At 44.1% G+C, this 17170-nt stretch overlaps 1 protein-coding gene across 2 annotated transcripts in view; it reads right to left on the bottom strand.

The window, feature by feature from the left end:
* The window catches only part of tenm1 (teneurin transmembrane protein 1), an 824829-nt gene that overhangs the window by 79159 nt on the left and 728500 nt on the right, over positions 1–17170 (bottom strand). For both annotated transcript variants that reach the window (XM_033030732.1, XM_033030733.1), the window contains one exon: positions 11687–11841. In XM_033030732.1, the coding sequence (XP_032886623.1) occupies positions 11687–11841 (155 nt within the window). The remainder of the gene's footprint in view (positions 1–11686; positions 11842–17170) is intronic.

The raw sequence follows: 17170 nt of genomic DNA, 5'->3' as shown, positions 1-17170 counted from the left end.
CAACCTTATTCTTCTACACTCCAGTCTATGCAGCTGATGCAGGACACTAATGCTTATAGGACAGCATGGTGGCACAGCAGTAGAGTTGCTGCTTACAATGCTTGCAGCGCCAGAGACCCGGGTTCGATCCCAACTACGGGTGCTTGTCTGATTAGGAAAAGGGGATTAGGAAAAGGGGAGATGCAACGAGACCTGGGTGTCATGGTACACCAGTCATTGAAAGTAGGCATGCAGGTGCAGCAGGCAGTGAAGAAAGCGAATGGTATGTTAGCATTCATAGCAAAAGGATTTGAGTATAGGAGCAGGGAGGTTCTACTGCAGTTGTACAGAGTCTTGGTGAGGCCACACCTGGAGTATTGCGTACAGTTTTGGTCTCCTAATCTGAGGAAAGACATTCTTGCCATAGAGGGAGCACAGAGAAGGTTCACCAGACTGATTCCTGGGATGTCAGGGCTTTCATATGAAGAAAGACTGGATAGACTCGGCTTGTACTCGTTAGAATTTAGAAGATTGAGGGGGGATCTTATAGAAACTTACAAAATTCTTAAGGGGTTGGACAGGCTAGATGCAGGAAGATTGTTCCCGATGTTGGGGAAGTCCAGAACAAGGGATCACAGTTTAAGGATAAGGGGGAAATCATTTAGGACCGAGATGAGAAAAACATTTTTCACACAGAGAGTGGTGAATCTCTGGAATTCTCTGCCACAGAAGGTAGTTGAGGTCAGTTCATTGGCTATATTTAAGAGGGAGTTAGATGTGGCCCTTGTGGCTAAAGGGATCAGGGGGTATGGAGAGAAGGCAGGTACGGGATACTGAGTTGGATGATCAGCCATGATCATATTGAATGGCGGTGCAGGCTCGAGGGGCTGAATGGCCTACTCCTGCACCTATTTTCTATGTTTCTATGTTTCTATGTACATAGTTTGCACATTCTCCCCGTGTCCTGCGTAGGTTTTCTCCACAGACCTACAGGTTTGTAGGTTAATGGGCTTGGTATAAATGTAAATTGTTCCTAGTGTGTAGGATAGTGTTAATGTGTGGGGATCACTGGTCGGTGCAGACTCGGTGGGCTGAAATGCCTGTTTCCGCGCTGTATCTCTACTACATAAACTAAACACTACATGGAGGAGTCTACATGGAGAAATTCTGCATGGTGGGCTGCAAGTAAGAATTTCATTGTTCAATCTGGGATATATGGAAAAAAAAAAGTCTTGACTCTTGTTTCTTGAGGAGAATGATCAATGAATCTCAGAGAGAAAATGGGGTGAATATATCTGCTGGAATGTTCTGAAGGGAATCATCAGTTTGCCCATTCAAACAGTAATAAGTTCCAGACATCTGCATGGTGTACAGCGGTGAGACTTGATCCTTGTAGAATTCAACAGCAGTGCACTGGGGAAATTACCTTGTTCCCATGTTGGGTCAGACTGCAATTAGATTGCAATTAGATTAGATTCTGAAGAAGGGTCTCGACCCGAAACTTCAGTCTGAAGAAGGGTCTCGACCCGAAACGTCATCCACTCCTTCTCTCCAGAGATGCTGCCTGTCCCACTGAGTTACTCCAGCATTTTGTGTCTATGTTAGATTGCAAATTCAAATTATTTTAAAGGGGATCCTTGGTTTTCAAATTAAGAGGCAAAGCATTTTATCTGCAATTATTTTACTTCAGTTTGATAATCTTTATGTGGTTTAATTAACTTTATAATAAAATTATCCTTCACTTTTTAAGATCAATTTAAGTGCCAGAGACGTATTCGAATAATAAAATCACTATTTAATATTTAATCAAATATTTAGATGATATATTTATGATATGAGGCTTCTCACTGTACCTCAGTGAGAATATGAAGACTTAGACTTTTAGACTTTTAGAGATACAGATTGAAAGCAGGCCCTTCGGCCCACTGAGTCCGCATCGACCAGCGATCACCCTAGGGACAATTCACAATTATTTTCACCAAAGCCAATTAGCCAACAAACCTGCACACCTTTGGAGCGTGAGGGGAAACCGGAGCACCCGGAGAAAACCCACGCATGTCACGGGGAGAACGTACAAACTCTGGACAGACAAGCATCCGGCATCAGAATCGAACACGGGTCTCTGGCGCTGTTATGCAGCTACTCTGCCGCTGCGCTACTGTGTCGTGGCATTCATTGAATATCTTTTATTGTTTATTTAACTTTTTTTAATGTGCAGTTATTATATGATCTATTGAACACTGCTGTGCAGCTGCAATTGAGAATTTCATAGCCCCCTTTCAGTACATATGATAATAAAGCACTCTTGACTCTTGACGGTAGCTTTTCAGGCTCATAAATGTTATGTACACAGATAAAACAGAATGATAAATATATTCCGTATATTAATAACCCTATTATTAGGTTTGGAAAAATCCGCCAATTGAGTAAAGGGCCTGTCCCACCAACATGCGACTCCATGCGGCAAGCGCGACCTAACGTGGCCGCTTGAGCCGTACGGCCTCGCGGGGCCGGTCCCACTTCGATCGCCGGAGTCGTATGGAATTGTGTGGAGCTGGTCCCGACATCGCGCGGGGCTCTGAAAAACTGACACTGGCCAAAAATTCCGCATGGCAACGGGCTGCCGGCCCACAGCCGCATTGAGGCCGTACCCACCGCCTCGACGGGCATACGCAGCGTCTCGACCCCATACGCAGCGTCTTGACGGCGTACGCCTAGCACGAACTTTCCGTGAACTTCGCTTGAACTTCACGTCAACTCGCACGGGATCACTCGACCTCCGCGCGGCCCCCGCTTCCGGTTTGGTCGTAGTCGCACGCTCGTGGGACAGGCCCTTAAGTGAGATGCCTTTAATAATAACCAACAATGTAGATGTCAGGCCGAACAACTTAATTTAAAAGTCAAAAGAATATTTGGTAACATTCATTCGAGTCTGAAGAAGAGTCTCGACCTGAAACGTCTCCCATTCCTTCTCTCCAGAGATTCTCTTATAGAAACTTACAAAATTCTTAAGGGGTTGGACAGGCTAGATGCAGGAAGATTGTTCCCGATGTTGGGGAAGTCCAGGACAAGGGGGTCACAGTTTAAGGATAAAGGGGAAATCCTTTAGGACCGAGATGAGAATTTTTTTTTTCACACAGAGAGTGGTGAATCTCTGGAACTCTCTGCCACAGAAGGTAGTTGAGGCCAGTTCATTGGCTATATTTAAGAGGGAGTTAGATGTGGCCCTTGTGGTTAAAGGGATCAGGGGGTTTGGAGAGAAGGCAGGTACAGAATACTGAGTTGGATGATCAGCCATGATCATATTGAATGGCAGTGCAGGCTCGAAGGGCCGTATGGCCTACTCCTGCACCTATTTTTCTATGTTTCTATGTTTCTATGCTGCCTGCCCCGCTGAGTTACTCCAGCATTTTGTGTCTATCTTCGGTTTAAACCAGCACCTGCAGTTGCATCTTACACATTTGGTAACATTAGAATTGTGCACTTGAAAATGAAGACTAACGAAGGCTCATGCACTTAAAATGAAGGCTAATTTTGCTGAAGTGGATTTCCAGCCTGGTATCACATCGTTTTGATAGTGATCCAAGGTTTGGTTTGATCATCATTCTTCGATAGCCGATGGTTCGTTGATTAGTGGGCAAATTTATCTTCAGTTCGAAAACTGTACTATGCCAGCGTTTGCCTTTTGTTCTCATTATCCAACATCTCCGAGCAGCGAGTACTAAAAGCATTGACTCGTACATACAGGAATTATGCTATGCGAAACTTCAACTATGTCCATAATGTGTCCTAATGCCTATCCCCTCGGCTGCTTTCTTTCTGCTAAAATATATATGGTGATAAATACTTATGTACGAATTTCATCGCCCCGTTTCGGTACAATTGCCAATAAAACACTCTTGATTCTCTAGACTCTTGGCGGATGCCTTCACGTTGAGATTGATCTCCCTTACACCATATCACATTGTTATTTTACTTCACATATTAGCATTTGGTGATGGAATAAAAGCCAGGAATCTCTGCAGCTCTCTTCACCACCGTTTAGAGGCAAGTGACATATCCCTGCTTAATATTCCAAAGTCGTCTCAACAAGGGAGACAAGCTTAGAAAGGCATCCACAATCACACTGCATAAGAGCATCAGTGGGTTGAGTTATACTCTGCCTGTAAAATACATTTCATTGAATTAAGTGGAGTGGATATCAGAAGAAGAGTACAACACACGATCACTACAATATTTCACCGTTCGTGTTACATGTTTAGTTTAGTTTAGAGATACAGCGCGGAAACAAGCCCTTCGACCCACCGAGTCCGCACCGACCAGCGATCCCCGCACACTAAAGGGCCCGTCCCACTTGGGCATCATTTGCGTGTCATGCAGATGGCGCGCAAAGATTTTGTGAATCCCAAAATCCTGGGGCGCTGCGCGCGACTGCGCGTCACTGCCTACGTCACCACACACCATGCGCGCGTAATGCACACCATGCACGCATCACGTGTGCGTCATGCATTGTGACACATAAATGATGTCGCGTAAATGACGCGCAAATTAGTCCAAGTGGGACAAGCCCTTAACACTGTCCTACACACTAGGGACAATTTACAATTTTAACAAACCAATTAACCTACAAACCTGTACGTCTTTGGAGTGTGAGTGGGAGGCAACAAGAGCACCCGGAGAAAACCCACTCAGGTGACGGGGAGAACGTACAAACTCTATATAGACTGCACCCACAGTCAGGATCGAACCCGGGTCTCTGGCGCTGTAAAGCAGAAACTCTACCGCTGTGCCACCATGCCACGCCATACAACAGGGATGAATTTTAGGCACTTCTACAATTTTGAAAGGTTCAAAGAAATTGGTGTTGGCTTAAAAAGATCTAATCTAATACCAAGAAATATGTATCTTTTAAAATAGATTAATGATATGTATATAAATAATAAAAACCATTGTTGAAAATGTTAGATGACTGATACACCTGTTATTTCACCCGTATTTAGAATATTTAGACAGTAGAACTAAATTTACTGCAGTATGGCTTATGAGGTAGTCGAGGCAGGAACTATCAAAACGTTTAAGAGACAATTAGACAGGTGCGTGGATAGTATAGATTTAGAGGGTAATGAACTAAGTGCGGGCTGGTGGGACTAGCGTGGAAGGGGCATGTTGGTGGGCATTGGCAAGATGGGCAGAAGGGCCTGTTTCCACACGGTATGCCTCTATGACTCTAAATGGCAAATCAGACGTCATTGAAAAAAAAAAAATCAGGAAATTGGGACAGGTTTACTTTATGAAATCTTTCCATTTTGTTTCCCAACCCAACCCTGCCACCCAGCACAACAGCATTAAAATGGAGACACAAGAGACTGCAGATGCTAGACTCTTGCGCCAAAACATCTCCTTTAACCACTCTGAACTTGAAGAGTAGAAGATGGTGCAGGAAACAGGACGACTCTTGTTTACTGCCTCAGCATAATCTACTATCTTGCACTCATGTACTTAGCGATGGTTGTGCCTAATCTACAGGAAGAATGTAACTGAACTGTACGGCAAAATAAATGTCACTGTAACTAGGTACATGTGGCAATAAAATACTATTGAACCATTGAACACAAAGCACTGGATGAACTTATGTACAGGCAGAAACGAGTTGATCATGTCCAGCACAGATGTTATGGGTCGAAGGGGCTGCACTTCTGTACTGTTCCGAGTTTTATGTTCTAACTCAGTGGGTCAGGCAGCATCTGGGGAGGGAATGCACTGGCCATGTTTTGCAGCTGGTCACACCCTTTGCATGCTGCTCAGTGCTTCTGAAAAGATCTCATGTTCATAGGTGATAGGCCATTCGGCCCATCGCGTCTACTTGGCCATCCAATCATGGCTGAGCTATCTTTCCTTCTCAACCCCATTCGCCTGCCCTCCCTATAATCCTTTGACTCCCTCACTAAGCAAGTACATATCAATTTCCGCTTTAAAAATGCCCAATGACTTGGCCTCCACAGCGGTCTGTGGCAATGAAGTCTGCAGCTTCACCACCCATTAATCTGTATACTGTGGATGGCTCGATTGCAACCACTCTTTCTCCTGACTGGTTAGCACGCAACAAAAGCTTCTCACTGTGCCTCGGTACACGTGACAATAAACTAAACTCAATCTCTGGCTGAAGAAATTCCTCCTCATCTCTTTTCCAAAGGTACGTCCTTTTATTCTGCTCCTAGACTCTCTCACTATATGGGGATACACTCTCTCCGCATTCATTCTATCCAGGCCTTTCATCATACGTTAACTTTCTATGAGATCCCCTCATCCCTCTAAACTTTCTGTGTTAAGGGGGTGGTGAGAAACTGTTGTTGAGGGTGGGTGAGGACTTCCCTTAGTAACACCCCACCAAATGGTGGAGACCCTTCCTTCTTCAGACTGAGGGTCAGGGGAAAGGGAAACAATTCCCAGTTTGAAGAAGGATCTCATCCGGTGACATCACCTATTCTTTTTCTCCAGAGGTGCTGTCTGACCCGCTGAATTACTCCAGCTTTTTGTGCCTATGTTACGTTGTAGATTGTACCTGGAGTCCGGACAGACAGCGCCCGTAGTCAGGATCGAGGCCGGGTCCCTGGAGCAATCAGGCAGCAACTCTACCGCTGCGCCACTGTGCCGCCCGTTTGTGGGCAGTCAGAGGAGAATCGGTGGTTACAATGGCTGATCTCCCAGCACAGGGCTGATATCCCATTGCACTGCGGGTGTGCTGACACCTGCCATGTGTCTCCAAATGTGGGATACTAGACTATTAAATATGTGGTAGTGGGGTACTGCGTAAAATAAATGGGGCAGCACGGTGGTACATTAAGGATATCAGATGCTATAGATTTCCTTAAGATAGTATTGAAGTGAGTGTGAATCAACTATTATGTAAGTGCGGCACGGTGGTGCAGTGGTACAGGTACTTCCGCACAGCACCAGAGACCCGGGTACGAACCCGACTACGGGTGCTTGTCTGTATGGAGTTTGTGACCTGCGTGGGTTTTCCCCGGACGCTCCGGTTTCCTCCCACACTCCAGGTTTGTAGGTTAATTGGCTTGGTGTAAATGTAAATTGCCCGTGGTGTGTGTAAGATAGTGTTAGTGTGTGGGGATCGCTGGTGGGCGCGGACTCGGTGGGCCGAAGGGCCTGTTTCCGCGCTGTATCTCTAAACTAAACTAAGTACATAAAAGATGTACCTACCTCTCTGAGTGTTCATCATTGTTATCGCTGGTGATCGGTCAGGTTATCTAGTCATTGTATTTGGAGGATTGCCAAATAATATTTGCAATTCAAGTCAGATTAAAGTGAGTGAATTCACCTAATGCTTCTCTTTTTCCTGGCTCCAATTTGAGAAATAATATTTGCATCGCAAAAAGGCAATTGCCTACAACATATTCTTGGCACGTGGAAAATTGCATTTAATCATTGTGACGGTGAAAATATGCTTCATCTGAATTAATTTATAAAAGCACTACAGGCCAGTAATGTCCCATCTACGAACTCATTCTGTTCTGAGTTAAATGATTTCAGCAAGGCAATGATATGATTATTTAACGGAGATGGGTCCATTCAGTCTATGGCGTTTATGACAACTGAAGGAACAAGCCATTTAGTCTCATTTAGTCCCTGTTGTATCCACAAAACTATGCTTTTTTTTTTTACCATTGTCCATTGAATTTATTCGTAAGAATATAAGAAATAGCAGTAGCAGCAGACTATTTATCCCCTTCCTCATGTTCAATATTAAAAAATAAACTGATCTTTGATCTTAGCACTAGTTTTGTTTTATTAGTTTAGTGATACAGTGCAGAAACAGGCCCTTCGGACCGACCTGCGATCCCCGCACACTAACACAGTCCTACACATTTTCACTGAAGCAAATTAACCTATAAACCTGTGCATCTTAGGAATGTGGGAGGAAACCGGAGCACCCAGAGAAAACCCACGCGGTCACGGGGAGAATGTACAAATTCTGTACAGTTAGCACCCGTAGTCAGGATCGAACCAGGGTCTCACTCGTGGGTTTTCTCCAGGTGCTCCGGTTTCCTTCCACACTCCAAAGACGTGAAGGTTCTGGGTTAATTGGCTTCAGTAAAATTTGTAAATTGTCCCTAGTGTGTAAGATGGTGTCAGTGTGCGGGGATCGCGGGTCGGCACGGACTCGGTGGGCCGAAGGGCCTGTTTTAACACTGTATTTCTAAACTAAACTAAACTAAGCTAAACTCACGGAGAGAAATTGCTGACTTGACTGCCTGTACTTCAGAAAAGATGAACAACTTTTTGTTGTTTGCTGCACGATAGCTTGAGGCAGTGCACCCTGAGGGTTTGTGTGTGTGTGTTGGATGAATAAAATATTCGGTTGGAGTTAGGGAGATACTGCATGCGGCTTGCTGCCCTGTGGGATTCTACAACAGGAAAGAGAGCAGAGAAGTCTTGCAGAGAAAACTGATACTGCGAGAAAAAAAGTTATTGAGGGTGAGAGTGTGACAATTTCCACCTCCAGTAACACGGTCACTACCAAAGCAGTAAGCTAGAGTCATAGAGTGATACAGTGTGGAAACAAGCACTTCATCCCAACTTGCCCACACCGACCAACATGCCCCATCTACACCAGTCCCACTTGCCTACGTTTGACCCATATCCCTCTAAACCTGTCCCATCCATATACCTGTCTAATTGCTTCTTAAACGTTGCGATAGTCCCTGCCTCAATGACCTTCTGCGGCAGCTCGTTCCATACACCCAGCCACCTTTTACGTGAAAATGGTACCCCTCAGACTTGTATAAAATCTTTCCCCCTTACAGACACGTCTTTGGAGTGTGGGAGGAGACCGGAGCACTATAAGGAAACTCATGCAAATTCTGCACTGACAGCACCTGAGGCCAGGATTGAACCCGTGTCAGTGGCACTGTGAGGCAGCAGCACTAACCGCTGTGCAAATGGTGTCATATTTCCCTTCTGTCAATGTTGCATTTGTGTTAACAAGTTCTTTATAAATAAATGCATTAACTTTCTCACCTCAACTGAATCACGCATTGTAATGAATAAACTGGAATGTTTTGATCAGAGATGAAATAACCCTGTGCAGGAAGGAACTGCAGATGCTGGTTTACTCCGAAGATAGACACAAAATGCTGGAGTAACTCAGCGGGTCAGGCAGCATCTCTGGAGTGAAGGAATGGGTGACTTTTCGGTTTGTGACCCTTCTTCAGAAATGCTGCCTGTATAGGGCCCGTCCCACTTGGGCGACCTAATCCGCGAGTTCTGGCGAGTTTGCCCTCGACTCATACTCACAGCATGGTCAACACGAGGTCGTAGGAGGTCTTCATAATGCTTGAGAGTGGTCTCCACGTACTCGAGGCCTCAGCTAGGTCGCGGCGTTTTTTTCAATATGTTAAAAAATGCCCACGAGTAAAAAAAGGTCGCCATGGAAAAAATTGATACTTTTTTTACTCGTAGGTTTAGTCACAGTAGGTCGTAGTAGGTCGGCATGTTAGTCACGGGTAATCGAGGGTGGTCGAAGGTAGTCGTAGATAGTCTTCATCATGGTCGAAGGGAGGTCGAAGGGAGATCTAAGGAGATTGAAGGAGGTTGCCTTCACCCTCCACTATTCGGTGTCCAATTTTCCCGAAGTTAGTCGTAGCTAGTCGTAGCTGGTCTTCAACATAGTCGAAGGAGGTCTTCAACACGTCATTTTTTCAAACTCTTCTAAACTCGCCAATTAGGTCGCCCAAGTGGGACAGCCCTTCACTCCAGCATTTGGTGTTTAAGAAAAAACTGCAGATGCTGGAAAATTCGAAGGAAGCCAAAAAGTCTGGAGAAACTAGCATTTGGTGTCTATCTTTGATGAAATAACCATGTTGCACAATCTCTGCATCCAATTTTTACTCTGGTACAATGAATGATAAAACCTGCATTGCATACAACTGGAAATAAACCCAAAAGAAACAAATTGCTGGAAAAACTCTGTAAAACTCGAAGTATGAAAGAATGCAACGTTGCCTTTGACTGTAGCCTGAGGGATGCTATTCTGGTCTTGTATGAATTATTTATATACCTTATTCTGTGAAGACTTGCGACCCACACATCGCCATATTCTCATCAACATTCTGTCCCTGCACTGCTGTAGGACTCTCACCTCACACCTTAGTGTTGTAGGCTCAAGTCGCGGGGAAGAATAAAGATCAAACTGCAGTCGTATTTGCAATGAATACATCAATTTTCAATTAATGCCGCACGCATTAACTTGATTGAGTTTTACACAGGAAAGCAAGCTCATGACATATTTGGAGGATCAGAGGTGGGATTGCTCGGAGCTACCGACAGTGACTTTGAAGAATCTAAAGATTCTGTCATGTGAGTTGTGGTTTAATTCAGAACCTCCCAGAGCAGCATCAATAAACTAGCGAAGATAGACACAAAAAAACTCGTTATTACTTTGCCGACTTCTTCCCTTAAAACAACAGCGAGCTCAAGAAAACTTGGAGGCTGCTTGTAAGGCAACGACAAGCTTTAAGTACCAGTGTGGCACAGTGGCAGAGTTGCTGCCTTACTGCGACAGAGACTCGGGTTCGATCCTGACAACGGGTGCTGTCTGTGCGGAGTTTGTACGCTCTCCCCGTGACATGCGCGCATTTTCCCCCAGTGCTCCGGTTTCCTCCCACACTCCAAAGATGTACAGCTTTGTAGGTGAATTGGCTTCAGTAAAGAATGTAAATTGTCCTTAGTGTTAGTGTTAGTGTATGGGACTCGCTGGTCGGCACGGACTCGGTGGGCCGAAGGGCCTGTTGCCGCGCTGTATCTCTAAACTAAAAAAAAGAAACGCTAGTCTTTGGAATGGCAGGCGTTGAAAATCTTCACTGACCACTGAGTTATTGAGCAGTTTATTGTGGAGCCAGGAATATTAGCAGTATTATAGCTACTACAGCAATATAGCAATATAGCTACTAACTGTATTTTCATTATTACCATTCATAGAAACATAGCAACATAGAAAATAGGTGCAGGAGTAGGCCATTCGGCCCTTCGAGCCTGCACCGCCATTCAATATAATCATGGCTGATCATTCAACTCAGTATCCTGTCATATCATTGTCCCCACCAATACTCCTCCCAAAAATCATCTCAGAGAACCTTGTTTTAGGCAAAATAGTCTTCTGAATGAATGCACCAATTATCCGTGGAGGCATCACCTTTACCAACAACTCTTGCCAAGAACTTTACTGAGGTATTACACCTCTTCAAACTAGTCCCCAGCTTCTCATTGACACGCATGGAATACGTCAGAATTCTGTCCTCAATCCTCATGCCCATTTCTCATAGTCATAGAGACATACAGTGGGGAAACAGGCCCTTCGGCCCAACTTGCCCACACCAGCCAGCATGTCCCAGCTACACTAGTCCCACCTGCCCACTTTTGGCCCATTTCCCTCCAAATTGGTTCTATCCATGTACCTGTCTAACTGTTTCTTAAACACTGGGATAGTCCCTGCCTCAACTACCTCCTCTGGCAGCTTGTTCCATACACCCACCAACCTTTGTGTGAAAAAGTTACCCCTCAGATTCATGTTCAATCTTGGCTCTTATTATATCGCTTCTACTTCAGCTCTCTGGTTCGAAGGTTCAACGGTCAGTTTACTGTCACGTGTACCAATTGAAGTAGAGTGAACCTCGAATGAAGGCATCTTTACCTGAGAGATATCCATCACTGAGTCGCAGCTCAGAGGTTGCGTTGACGTCAGACCATTGGAGCCGATTATCGTCGTGATGATCCCGTCCTGATTGACCTTTCGGATGGTGGTCCCGTCCACAAAGAAGATAAACCCATACTTGTCTACAGCTATTCCTGTTTGGAAGACACAATGTGAAGAATACATCAGCTAGAGAAGTTCACAAATTCATAAGTTGCAGGTAGGATCAGAATTAAGCCATTCGGCCCATCAAGTATACTCTGCCATTCAATCATGGCGGACCTATTTTCCTCCTCAACCCCATTCTCCTGCCTTCTCCCCATAACCCTTGACACCTGTACTAATCAAGAACCTACTTTTCTCTGCCTTAAAAATGCACTGACTTGGCCTCCGCAACCTTTTGTGGCAGTGAATTCCATAGATTCACCACCCTCTGACCAAAGAAATTCCTCCTCATCTCCTTCCTGAAGGAGCGTCCTTGAATTCTGAGTCTATGACCTCTAGTCCTAGACTATTCCATTAGTGGAAACATCCTCTCCACATCCACTCTATCATTGGCAACCCGTAAAACAAAGTGAATTATTTGTTGTCTTTCAAAATAAACTGGCATCTAAAAATAGGGATGCACAGTGGCGTAGTGGTAGTGCATGGGCAAGTAGGGCCGAAGGGCCTGTTTCCATGCTGCCTGATCCTAGTATTGTACATCTGCATTGTAATTATGACTATACAGTCGGAACTATGGTAGCCATTTACAAACAGTTAGCTCCCACACCTGGTTATTAATTCGCTGTTTATCCAGTCCATTCCATGTGTCCTTTGAGGGACATATCTTGCTTACACAGACTGCATTTATCTTGCAGCGAAGACAAATCTAGCAATCTTCCAGATAAGCATGGGTTAGAAAATAGGATAATACTTCCTCCAGATTTTTTTTTTCCAAAATAATCCCACAGCAATATCAGATCAAGTTATGGAAATGGAAATGAAAAATTTATAAAATCACTGAAGCTCAATGCTATCCGAATTATTGTATGTGCCATGTAACAGGGCACTAGGGGAAGTGGCAAGTTCCAAACTGTAATCAGATACAATTATCTACACATTATGATGCTACCAGTGTGTTTTAGATTAACATAAAATATTTCAACTTAGTACCAAATACAAGAAACAATTACATTTTAAATTCCTGTTAACATATTGGTTGGAATTTTCTACTTTTTTAACCTTTTTAAAAAAAATATTTGAATACATTTTTGCAATTTTTATAAATCTTTTATTATTTTTATAAATGTTTTAAATGTAGTGAGTTTGACATAATACAATATTATGTTAATACTCTACAATAGGCAGCATGGTGGTGCGGTGGTAGAGGTGCTGCCCGACAGCACCGGAGACCCGGGTTCGATCCTGACTACGAGTGCCTTCTGTACGGAGTTTGTACGTTCTCCCCTTGACCTCCGTGGGTTTTCTCCGAGATCATCGGTTTCCTCCCGCACACCAAAGACGTACAGGTTTGTAGGCTAATTGGCTTCGGTATGAATGTAAAATTGTCCCTTGTGTGTGTAGGATCGTGTTAATGTGCGGGGATCGCTGGTCGCCGCAGACTCGGTGGGTCGATGGGCCCGTTTCCGCACCATATCTCTAAACTAAATTAACTATCTTTCAGTTCTGATCTGTTAACGAGTTTTGTGGTGACTTTGTTCGAACTGCGAGCTGACATTTTAACGCATGGTTTTGATGAAAATGATGCATCATTTTCCATTATTCTTTTTGTTGCTTTTCTTTGCAATGGATAAAAAACAATTTGTGTAACTATAAACCACTGGGCATTGCATACATCCCATCCAAACACATAGCAAGTTTAGCATGTTTCATTTTTTATACAGTGTTTATAGAAACATTTAATAATTTGGCCTGGATAGAGTGGATGTGTAGAGGATGTTTCCACTAGTGGGAGAGTTTAGGACTAGAGGGCACAGCCTCAGAATAAAAGGACGTACCTTTAGAAAGGAGATAGGGAGGAATTTCTTAAGCCAGAGGGTGGTGAATCTGTGGAATTCATTGCCACAGACGGCTGTGGGGGCCAAGTCAATGGATATTTTTAAGGCCGAGATTGATAGGTTCCCGATTAGTACGGCGTCAGGGGCTATGTGGAGAAGGCAGGAGAATGTGGTTGAGAGGGAGAGATAGATCAGCCATGATTGAATGGTGGGGTAGACTTGATGGGCCGAATGGCCTAATTCTGCTCCTCGCACTATTATCTCTCTATATCACCGTCTTTATCTCTCGTTTCCCTTTCCCCTGACTCTCAGTCTAAAGAAAGGTCTCGTCCCGAAATGTCACCTTTCCCTTTGCTCCAGATGTTGTCTGACCCGCTGAGTTATTCCAGTTTTTTTCTGTCTATCAATGGTCATACCGTTGGGTTGTAAGCTACCCAAGTGGAACATGAGCTATTGTTCATCCAGTTTACCTGTGGTCTCACTCTGGCAAAGGAGGAAGCTCAGGACAGAAAGGTTAGTGTGGGAATGGGAAGAGGAGTCAACATGGTTGGCAACCAGTAGATCCTGCAGGCCTTGGTGGGCCACGCGCAAGCATTCGGCAAAACTGTCGCTGAGTCCATTCTTCGTGTCGCTGATGTACAGGAGGCCACATTGGCAACACCGGAGGCAAACATTGGAACACTGGATACTTTTTCTCTCACATTTGTGAGACCCTGCAGTTTGCGAAAATAGACAATAGACAATAGGTGCAGGAGTAGACCATTTGGCCCTTTGAGCCAGCACCGCCATTCAATGTGATCATGGCTGATCATCCCCAATCAGTACCCCGTTCCTGCCTTCTCCCCATATCCCCTGACTCCGCTATTTTTAAGAGCCCTATCTAGCTCTCTCTTGAAAGTATCCAGAGAACCTGCCTCCACTGCCCTCTGAGGCAGAGAATTCCACAGACTCACCACTCTCTGTGAGAAAAAGTGTTTCCTCGTCTCCGTTCTAAATGGCTTACTGCTTATTCTTAAACTGTGGTCCCTGGTTCTGGACTCCCCCAACATCAGCAACATCGGAAATGTTGAGTACATTAGATTTCACTGCACCTGATTGGTAACATGTTTTGATGATCCAAAGGAATGAAAGGGTCCTTATTATAGACACAAAGTGGTGGAGTAACTCAGGCAGCATCTCTGGAGAGAAGGAATTGGTGACATTTCGGGTCTGAAGAAGGGTCTTGACCCAAAATGTCACCCTTTCCTTCTCTCCAGAGATGCTGCCGGTCCCGCTCAGCTACTCCAGCATTTTGTGTCTATCTTCAGTTTAAATCAGCATCTGCAGTTCCTTCCTACACAAAGGCTCCACATTTTTCCTTCACTGAATCAGCATTTTTCCACATGTTGATAGTTGCTTTGCCTCTCATTTAGTATTTTCCATTCAGTGCTCCAATTATGTATGAAGGAACAACAGTGAAATGCACGATGGCACAGCTGTAGAGTTGCTGCCTCACAGCGCCAGAGACCCAGGTTCGATCCTGACTACAGCTGCTGTCTGTACAGAGTTTGTACGTTCTCCCAGAGTCCGTGTGAGTTTCCTCCAACACTCCAAAGACATACTGGTTTGTAGGTTATTTGGATTGGTATAAATGTAAATTGTATGTGTAGGGTAGTTTTAATGTGCGGGGATCGCTGGTCGGTGTGGGCTCGGTGGGCTAAAGGGCCTGTTTCCACACTGTATCTCGAAACTAAACTAACCATGCAGGCGCCATCATGTTTTGCCGACATTTCAATGATTACTCATGAAGAATATATTGCATATTTATATGAATCTTAGCATACAACTTTAATCAATGGATGTATTCCATTTCTTATCATTGTAAATAAAGTTATTTCAACCCAGGCTGTTAAAAAGGTTTTCTAACTAAGATGCAGCAGGATTCGTAAACTTGAAATATATAAAAATAAAATACAGGAAAGTCTTGGTAGGTTACCGAGCATCCAATCAGGATGAAATGAGCTGACATGAAAGTTCAGTTTATCTTGTCACAGCTCCTAGCTGAACGTATTCAAGTATTTGCTGGATATTTCTCTACATATAGACTCATAAGAGTCATAGAGTGATACAGTGTGGAAACAGGCCCTTCGGCCCAACTTGCCAACACCGGCCAACGTGTCCCAGCGACACTAGTCCCACCAGCCCGCATTTGGTCCATATCCCTCCAAACCTGTCCTATCCATGTACCTGTCTAAGCGTTCCTTAAATGTTGGGATAGTCCCTGACCCAACTACCTCCTCTGGCAGCTTGTTCCATACACCCACCACCTTTTTTTAAATAATTTTTCACCCAGAGATTTGTGAATCTGTGGAATTCTCTGCCACAGAGGGCAGTGGAGGCCACTTCACTGGATGTTTTCAAGAGAGGGTTAGATAGAGCTCTAAGGGATAACGGAATCAAGGGATATGGAGAGAAAGCAGGAACGGGGTACTGGTTTTGGATGATCTGCCATGATCATATTGAATGGTGCTGCTGGCTCGAAGGACCGAATGGCCTACTCCTGCTCCTATTTTCTATGTTTCTATTTTTCTATGATTGTGTGAAAAAGTTACCCCTCAGATTCCTATTAAATCTTTTCCCCTCCAGTCTTCGATTCACCTGCTCTGGGCAGGAGACAGTCTCGGTTATAGCAGTTTTATTTCTGCCTGTAAGGTTCCATTGCTTTCAGTTCCATTCCTTAGTCATTGCCTATAATCGTGCAGTCTCACTCTTGTGGAAGATATATATTTTAAAGAGTTCCATCAATCCAAATAAAACGCTGCTTCCACAAAGTTCTTAAAAACAAAATGATTATTGACTTGTACTATCATCCTGACCATTAAGATAGCAATAGCATGCAATAAAGACTCTCTAACAGGCCACCAGTACAAAATGAATGATTATGGCCTGATCTTCACAGTAAGCTTCACTGAAGCCTTTCACTGCAATGTTTTGTTCTCAACTTCTGATTTTTTTTGAGTGGAAATGCTTGCAGGTCTGATTGTTAATAGTCAGAGAGCAAATTGAAAGCAAACGCACCATTATACTGTAGGTCACGAGGCAATATTGAAAAATCAGCGTTGCATTATGAAGGCAGTTGATTTTTCTCTTGATAGAAATGATCGCTTTCTGCAAATCTCTGCAGCAAAATGGGTCTTCCCAGTTGTATCTCGTGGGCAATACTTACAATAGCCGTGAGTCACGCAAGGTTAATCAAACTTGATGGGAAAGCAAAATCCAATATTTTGGATAATGTCCTGCCATATATTATGGGGTTTTGAGGTACCAGCGAAATAAAAGCAATCATTTCTCAAACATTGATCATTAGTGTGGAGTTCATGGCTGGGCTTTATAGAGAAAAGACTGGGAACTTGATATAGACTCGAATATAAGAGCCAACAACCTCACTAGTTTAGTTTAGTTCAGAGATAAAGTGCAGAAACAGGCCATTTGGACCCCAAGTCCG

The sequence above is a fragment of the Amblyraja radiata genome, chromosome 12 (genome assembly GCF_010909765.2).
Source record: "Amblyraja radiata isolate CabotCenter1 chromosome 12, sAmbRad1.1.pri, whole genome shotgun sequence".
Lineage (NCBI taxonomy): Eukaryota > Metazoa > Chordata > Chondrichthyes > Rajiformes > Rajidae > Amblyraja > Amblyraja radiata.
The sequence above is the reverse complement of the archived record's forward strand: the minus strand, read 5'-3'. Positions and strand labels throughout refer to the sequence as shown.